The sequence below is a fragment of the Chiloscyllium plagiosum genome, unplaced genomic scaffold (genome assembly GCF_037043375.1).
Source record: "Chiloscyllium plagiosum isolate Xiang-an unplaced genomic scaffold, Cpla_swu_hap1 HiC_scaffold_9, whole genome shotgun sequence".
Taxonomy (NCBI): Eukaryota; Metazoa; Chordata; class Chondrichthyes; order Orectolobiformes; family Hemiscylliidae; genus Chiloscyllium; species Chiloscyllium plagiosum.
In genome coordinates, this window is record NW_028270147.1 from 80,301,948 (window position 1) to 80,310,363 (window position 8,416).

Genomic DNA, 8,416 nt, shown 5'->3' on the forward strand with positions numbered 1-8,416 from the left:
ATAATCCAGAGAAAGGGATTCAATTTGCTAAGGGTCTTAACACAAACAGACTTGCTTGATGTTGTGTTCTTGTGAGTTTGCATTTACTGAAGGTTGTGGTCCAAAACAGGATATTGCTATGAATCTTATCAGGGATGACAATCCATTTCACTTCTCACACTATATACAAAGTATTTGTTTGCAAAAATATTTAACCTTCCATCATCCTGCTAGATGCATATCTTAGCTCATTAAATATAATGAAAATATCTATTAATAATTCAAATTTAAGAATTCATAGGACATTTAGCACTCATACATCCCATTCTACAAAACATTGTGTAGCACTTTATAAGAACTATTCCAATGTCTTCTCACTCCTCGTTTGATAATATTGCATTCCCAGAAAACAGAAACTTGCTGGACTGCATTTAAGACAAGCTTAACAAATTCCATTATCTCTCGATGCACTTTTTCATGTCAATTCATCAGACAGGCTATCCATTCTATAGTAGGCAAAATTAGTAGCACTACAGCAAATATAAATCCAATTCCTCCTCTTCTAATATTTAGATCCAACATCAAAATAGCTTTGGATTTAATTAGGCTTCAAAGTTAATGATCCACACATATGAAAAATGAATAATCTGATATTTAATAAATGATTATATTATCAGGCAGGGATATTCCACGCACAGAAACGTCATCATTGAAATACTAAGCTGTTGGTCGTGCAACCTTGTCAGTTTCCTGCAGTCCTCTTATTGGTTAAACAACTGGCACCATTCCAACGTGCTTGTGTATAAAAGATACTGAGCCCAGCTGAAGCAGTCAGTCTGTACATGTAAGATTACTTTACCCAGGAGGAATTTAGCAAAGGAGACTTAACAGCACCCAGAAAAAAATTAAAATGTGCCGAGGACTATCATCACTACCAAGCTGCTGCTTAGAGAGGTATGTTTCTTAAGCGATTTCTGTACAAATAAGATCTTGAATAGTGGAGGGGTATTGAGGTAAGCATTTACTTTGACTTAAATAATGCATTCAATAGTTCAAAACTTGCTGATGGATGTGAATACGTCAGGATTTATATTTTGCTGGATTAGTTTTTTTTGCAAGTGAAAGTGAATTACAGATCAGGGTTTTTTAACATGATTGTGATATAAAGATATTGAGCAGCATTGAGTCTACTGCAGACTCAATCATTCAGAGATTGAACATAGGCTGTCAAAGTTGAAAAGAAACATACTGTGCATTGAATTAACTGTGACAAATGTTCCTTTAATTGTCTTGGACAATGGGAAAGTAACAATAGAAAGTAATGCTAAAATTCAATCAACTTTCATCAATCGTGAACTTGGGATCCATAAAAATGTTGAAAAATCACACCAAACAATTGTTTGACTGAAACTTAAACTGGTTTTTCAGGCTGTAATTCCAACACAGCTTTGTGAAGATCACTGAAGACATCTTTTCATATCATTGTAAAAAGAGTTTGCACTTCCTCCCAAGATCTCCTGAATTAAAGTCAGAAATGACCAGAGATGCCTGTGAGCAATTGAAACTGAAATGACCATCTGCTCTGGAGAACAGAAAGATTAATATAAAAAGTCAGGATCCTAAACATTATCCTGGCTCATTAATGCTGATAGAGCTATTATACATTTCCTGTGCTTTGTCATAAATCAAAATTAACACCTAGAGATGAACTCCTTTAAATATCAAAACCACTCTTGGATCCCCTGTCAGCAGCAACATGCTAACTATACTTTGCAAATTGCTCCTGTTGTAGTACAGCTGGAATGTACTGCAGTCCATCTGTGCTGGCAATTATTTCAGAGTCACTACCTCAGTGAATCCAACTTAAAGCAATTAGCTGGTTAATAAAGAAAAGAAAACAGATGTCTTCAAAGAACAAATTAAATGGATCATAAAGAGGAAATGACACCCTTCAGATAGTAAAAATAACAATGAGTTAGACATTGGCAAACTAATTATTTTAAAATGACGTAACCTATTTGTGCTAGTCACAACCGACTGGAAAGATTTTGTTTGAGACAAGGAATATTTTCTATTTCCAGGGCAAAGGGGATTAAAACTCGGTTAGGAGTTTTTCTACAGGTGTCAGAGAAATCCTACAGTTCTGTTCAAGCAAAGAAGGAGAAAGCAGATTCCAGGTGAGTGCATTCTCACTGATCTTGAAGCAGAATAATTGACTATCATGACTACTTTGCCTCTACTGTGTTAAAAGCAGAATTAAAAAAGCTGTTGTACTTTTATTGTTTCTCCAAACAGGCCCTCTTCAGAAGAAGCAAAGAAATGGAGACATTCACTGGATAAGATGCTTTCTCATAAATGTAAGTGGGTGTCTGTTTCTGTGCTGCCATTATAGGGGCTCAAAGAGGTTTTGCTTTGTTATTGTATTAAACTGACAGTTGGTAGAAATCAATTATAACGACAATATTCAATTGCCCAAGAAGAGCTTTTCTTCTAAATTATAGATGTAGCTTTATTTCATGAATTTCTTTTAAGAATTTGAGCACAGACTTCAAATTTGCAAAGTTATTCACCTCCAAAGTAAATGGCAAACTGAAGGTTGTAACAAAAGTGTATCACAGTACCCCATTATACAGCTCAGTGGTTAGCACTGCTGCCTCACAGCAGCTGAGACCTGGGTTCAATTCCAATCATTTTCCCCATGTCTGTGTGGGTTTTCTCTTGGTGCTCTGATTTCCTCCCACAATCCAAAGATGCGCCAATTAGGTGAATTGGCCATGCTAAATTGTCCATAGTGTACAGAGATGTGTAGGTTAGGTGCATTAGTCAGGGGGAAATATAGGGTCAAGGAACAGGTCTGGGTGGGTTACTCTTCAGAGGGTCGGTATGGACTTGTTGGGCTGAAGGGCCCGTTTCCATACTGAAATTCTGTAAATGTGGGAAATTCTTCCTGATACAAAAGGGAGATTCAGTTCTTATCTGTGATCTCAAGGTCAATTATTCAACTATCTCCCACATTCCCTATACAGCAATAGCAACTCCTGCAGGAGCTTGTCCAGCTCATTTTGAATCTACAATCACTGAACATGTTGGCAACATATCCCAAAATTCAGTGGTCCTCTAAGGATGAAAACACCTCTAGCAAATTCTCCAGAACACAGCAGGGTGCATATAATTCAGACTGCAGTAAACCATTGTCTAAGAAAGATGGTATGTGATGTGAATAGGAAGTGTAGAAATTACAGTATTAAATTGAATCCAATAACTAACTCTCTGAATAATAAATTTGCAACATTGTTGTAAGAAACCTGATGGGATAGAGTATCCACAGATCACTCTAATCAGAGCCTTTTGCATCGAGAAAGTTCCAAGCTTGGTGCTGCAGCTGATTCACCAGCCTGAGAAACTACAAATCTATTGACTACTTCCAAACAACCCTCTCGTGTTTCGTCTAATCTAGGCAAGTCCAAAGTGATGTTGGAAGCATACAGGGTGTTGATTTCATGCTTTCTGGCAAAGTACTTGATGGAGGCTTTGGTCTCTGAACATGCCTGGCCAAAAAGCAATACATGAGGCAGTAACTAATAATAAGAACTCTGCAGAATCTTTAATCGCCACCAAGCCATCATGAGAAATCTCTCTCCGATCATTATCACGCACCAACAGACCTTCTTTTCTCATGTTAAGGTTTAAATATTAAACACACAAAATCTGTCATGAATATTTGCAAGTTTGAAAGCATATCTGTTTCACCTTTAAATTCAATAGAACCACTAAAATTATTCAGCAACTATAGATTTCTCCCCTTCCTTTGCCAGATGGTCTATCTGCCTTCAGAGCATTTCTCCGTTCCGAATACAGTGAGGAGAACATTGAGTTCTGGCTGGCCTGTGAGGATTACAGAAAAACCAAGTCTCCTGCAAAACGAGCTTCTAAAGCAAAGAAGATTTATTTGGAATTTATAGAGACAGATGCTCCAAAAGAGGTCAGTCGTCCTGTGTAAATGTGATCCATATGGTTTAAAACATCTTGAAGGAAAGATCTAGTATGTTAGCAAGAGCAAACTTATGATTAAAAAGCCATTGTTGATTTTGTTTTTCTGCCTCTAACTCCTGAATAGGTTAATATTGATTATGAAACAAAAGACTTCACTAAGAGGAACCTTCAGAAACCCAGCCGCTCCAGCTTTGATGTGGCCCAGAAGAAGATTTATAACCTGATGGAGAAAGATTCCTATGCCAGGTTCCTGAGATCAGATGTATACCTAAACCTGATTAAACAAACAGAGAGAACCTCCAACCTGGCAGAAGTCAATAGGCAGTCCCAGACGTGAAATTGAAGGGAGTGCCTCTTGGAAAGATCTTAACAGAGTAACTGATGAAAGCTAAGGCCACAAATGGAAGGCATACAGCCAAGTGCGGATGGAAATTAGAGAGAGATGTGACTTTGTCAGACAGCACAGTTTGGATGCAAAGGATTTTCCAAAGAATTGGACAGACACAGATGTATCTATGATATTTGTGAATGCATTGCATAAGAAAGTGAAGATGTGCACTGCAGTGAGAAGTGATGGGACATTATATTTTCACAGAAGTGTTTTTATGTTTATTGTATAAATTATTTATTGTCTAACTAATATTATAGAATACATTGTACAAAATACAGTTTGGAAAGTATCTGTGAGAAAAATTAGTACTGATGTTCCTTTAGAAAACTGGTGCTTGCCTTCTGTAGCAGTGTCAAGCTTTTCAAGTTGAAATATGTGAGACTAAAACAGCAAACAATTCCTCTAAGTTTGGAACACATTCTTTATGCTCAATACTGTACTCCATAAAGCATGTGTTGCCGCACAAGACATGCTAACCAAATAATTTTAAAGGAAATATTTGAAAATCTTTTTACAAGAGCCAAATTCAAAATGAACAGTAAAGCATTAAAGGCGGAAGCATGTTTAATACACATCATGAACTTGTAAAAGGGTTAGGTTGAGGTTTTGATAGTGATTACTAATGTGCTGAATGTTACTGAATTCTCAAAATATCTCAACATTGCCACTTGTTCTCTTAACAACATTTGCAATGTTGGTTTACTTGCAATTACAATTTCCAACCAAACACTGTTCTGTTCTAACGCAGTTCAGACTCCAAACTGGCACAGAATATTTATAACTGTGTTGTACTAAAGTTTTGTTACTAATTTATTGTCTCACACTGTTTTGTACATAAATTATTTATATTCAATTTTCTCCCAAGTGGAATTACTAAGAGGTGCAATAAAAAAACTGTTGCACCATTAAAAGCCTTGTAGGTTTTTTCTTTTGATATGGGTAGTGGGTGCTGGGACAATGAAAGAGATTGTGCTCATAAAATGTCCAACACGCCAAATGTATAATGGTCAGCCTTGGCACAGTTAGTAACAAACCTGAGTGAGAAGGCTGTGGATCAAGCACCACTCAGTGACATCTTGTTTCATTCATTACATGGGGGCATCATTGACAGCACAGTATTCATTGGCCATCCCTAGTTGTCCTCCAGAAGATTTTGGTAAGTCACCTTCTTGATTTGCTGCACTCAATACAATGCAGATACACTCAGTGCTGTTTTATAAGAATTGTCCTAGTGCAGATGGAGGCCATTTGATCTGTTGTGTCCATGCCAGCTCACCAAATGAGCATCTCCAGTGCCATTCTCCTCCTCCTCCACATAACCCTATAAATTTAGCTTTTTCAAATAACTATCCAATTATCTTTCGAATGCCTCGATTCAACCTGTCACCAACACCCACTCAGTCAATGTGCTCCATGCTTTAACCACTCACTATATAAAAATGATTTTCCTCACAGTACTGTTGCTTATGTAAGCCTTATCAATTCTTCCCAGGACTACATCAAACAATTTCAGAGATAATCCTTAAGAAATCTTTGCTGGTTCTTCTTAATTAACCTGGATTTGACAATGTAGCTATTAATTTTGTCCAGAATTATTATATTTGCAAGTTTCCCAATCAATTTAACTAAACTGACTGGTTGGAATTGCTGGGCTTATCTATACACCATTTTTTTGATCAAGGTCATAAATTTTGCAATTCTCTGATCCTCCAGCACCATCCTATTTCTCAGGATCACTGGAAAATTATTACCTGTGCTCCTGTAATTTCCATTCGCACTTCTTTTAATATCCTTGCATGCATCTCACCGGATGCCCTGTCAAATTTAAGTACAGGTAGCCCATCTTCCTTATCAATGTTAAATCTTTCTGGTGACTAAATTAGCACCTTTTTCACTAAGAAAGGAATTCAGGAGTTTTGTCCAGTGACAGGCAAGGAACAATGACACAGTTTCAAGTCAAGATAATGTGCAAACTGAAGGGGAACTTGTAGGTTTCCATACCCTGCTGTTCTAATTCTGCTAGCTGGCTGTGGTCATGGGTTTGGAAGATTTTGTCATTTCTGTAATGCATCTTGTAAATGGTACGCACTGCCGCTACTGTGCGCTGGTTTTGATGAGAGTGAATGTTTAAGATGATGGTGGATTGGGTGGTGATTAAGTTGGTCTGAACGATGTTGAGGTTTGTGGTTTTGTTGGAACTACATTCCTTCAGGCAAACGGACGGAGTATCCCATCACATTCCTGACTTGTAAATGATGGACGAGCAATAAGGTGAGATGCTCTCTGTTGCTGAGAATGCTGGTAAGATCAGATGAAATAGGCTGGAAAGAGACTTGCATGGAGGTGTACCAGCATGAACCAGTTGGGCCAAATGGCCTAATTCCATGCTGTAAATTTATGCATTGCAAAATCCCAGCCGCTGACCTGCCTTTCTCCCAAAATATTGACATGACTGATATAGTTCTGTTTCTGATCAATGGCCTGTTCTTTTCAAGTGGTCTTGAGCATTCTATTGCAGCAATGCCACTGAGAATTAAGTGGAGATGATTTGACTCCCTTTTGTTGTAGATGGTGACTGCTGGCTCTTGTGTGGTGTGAATGCTATTTGCTATTTACCAGGCCACGCCTGAATGTTGTCCAGGTCATTCTACATGTGAGCATGCTCCGTAGTATGTGAGGATGTATGAATATAACTGAAAACTTTGCAATGAACAAAGAACATCTCCACCTCTAACCTTATACATGCAATCAATAAAACAGCTCAAGAGGATTGTGCCCAGAACACAAACCTGTGGAACACCTACAGTGACTTCCAACCATCTTCCTTTGTATCAACTGTGACTTCAGCCAGAGGAGAGAATCCCCCACCTTCCTGATTCCCATTGATGTAAATACTATTATCATTCCTTCATGTTACATTACGTAAGTTATTACGTTTGTAACAAAAACAAGTCACTCTCACGGTCAGGAGTTTAGGTTTTTTGTCCATGTATTGTGGCAGGCCTAATGAAGCCTGGAGCTGTGTATTTCCATTGGAACCAAGATGAGCACTGGTGAGCAGCTTATTGGTAAATATTTACTGCCCACCAGCATTTTTGATTAAATCTTTCAGCAATTTGCTTATGACAGAGGGCTTGGCCAATGGGGCAGTAATTGTCTGCATTGGATTTGTCCTGATGTTTGAGACAGGATGCATTTGGCCAATTTTCCAACGTTCTATAACCACTTGTCTAGAGATGTGTCTGGTTCTGGAGCATTAGGTCTTCAGCTCCACATTTGGAATGTGGTCAGAGTCCATGGCTTTTGTGGGTACTGCACCTGCAGCCTTTTCTTGATAGGAGTTGGTTAGACACTGGCATCTGAAATGCTCAGTATCTCCTAAGGATACCGAACTAGACCATATATTTGACTTAAGTACATGCACTGTCTATAAGATTATACCTTAAACTCTTACCTGATTGTCCTATCAGGATAATATTAAATGTCCCAAACACCATGTGCAGAAGGCCAGTGGAGTTCTCTCCGTGTCACAACCAATATTTGTCCCCTCAATTCTCACCCCCAAAATAGATTTAGTTGCTTAACCAATGTCAGCGTTGTTCATGGCAAATTGCTGTGTTCAAACTGACTGCCAGACTTGTCTTGGAAAGTAACAATGGTTAACAATTTAAAGAGCTTTGGGACATCCTGAACTCTGTATGTCAATACTCCCTGTTATTTATTCCTGGTGGATCATGTTTCTTTTTTGTGTCCGATGTAATTCTGGGAAATGTCTTCACTAAAATAGCCTTTCTAAAAACAGCTCAAAAGCACAAGTATTCATTTCTAACGGCTGATCACAATTATATGAGTCACACTACTTTGGGAATAGAGAGGCACCAATTAATGCAGTTTACCGAGAGCATTCACATTAGAGATATCTTCAGCATGGGACAACTACATGCTTCACCCAGCTGACTCTCTCTTCCCTCTGCACATGTTGGTGCAATCCATTCACATACCTGTCCACCATGGAGCTCCCAATCTCCCTCTTCATTAGTTAGAATGCTTTAT

At 38.3% G+C, this 8,416-nt stretch overlaps 1 protein-coding gene across 1 annotated transcript; it reads left to right on the forward strand.

Moving 5' to 3' along the window:
• Positions 1-813: 813 nt before the first annotated feature.
• LOC122547255 (regulator of G protein signaling 5-like) lies at positions 814-5,302 on the forward strand. The gene is made up of 5 exons (XM_043685893.2): positions 814-933; positions 2,061-2,156; positions 2,275-2,336; positions 3,795-3,961; positions 4,097-5,302. Exons 1-5 carry the CDS (start codon positions 890-892, stop codon positions 4,307-4,309), a joined length of 582 nt encoding a protein of 193 aa, XP_043541828.1. The 5' UTR covers positions 814-889; the 3' UTR covers positions 4,310-5,302.
• The last annotated feature ends 3,114 nt before the right edge of the window (positions 5,303-8,416 follow it).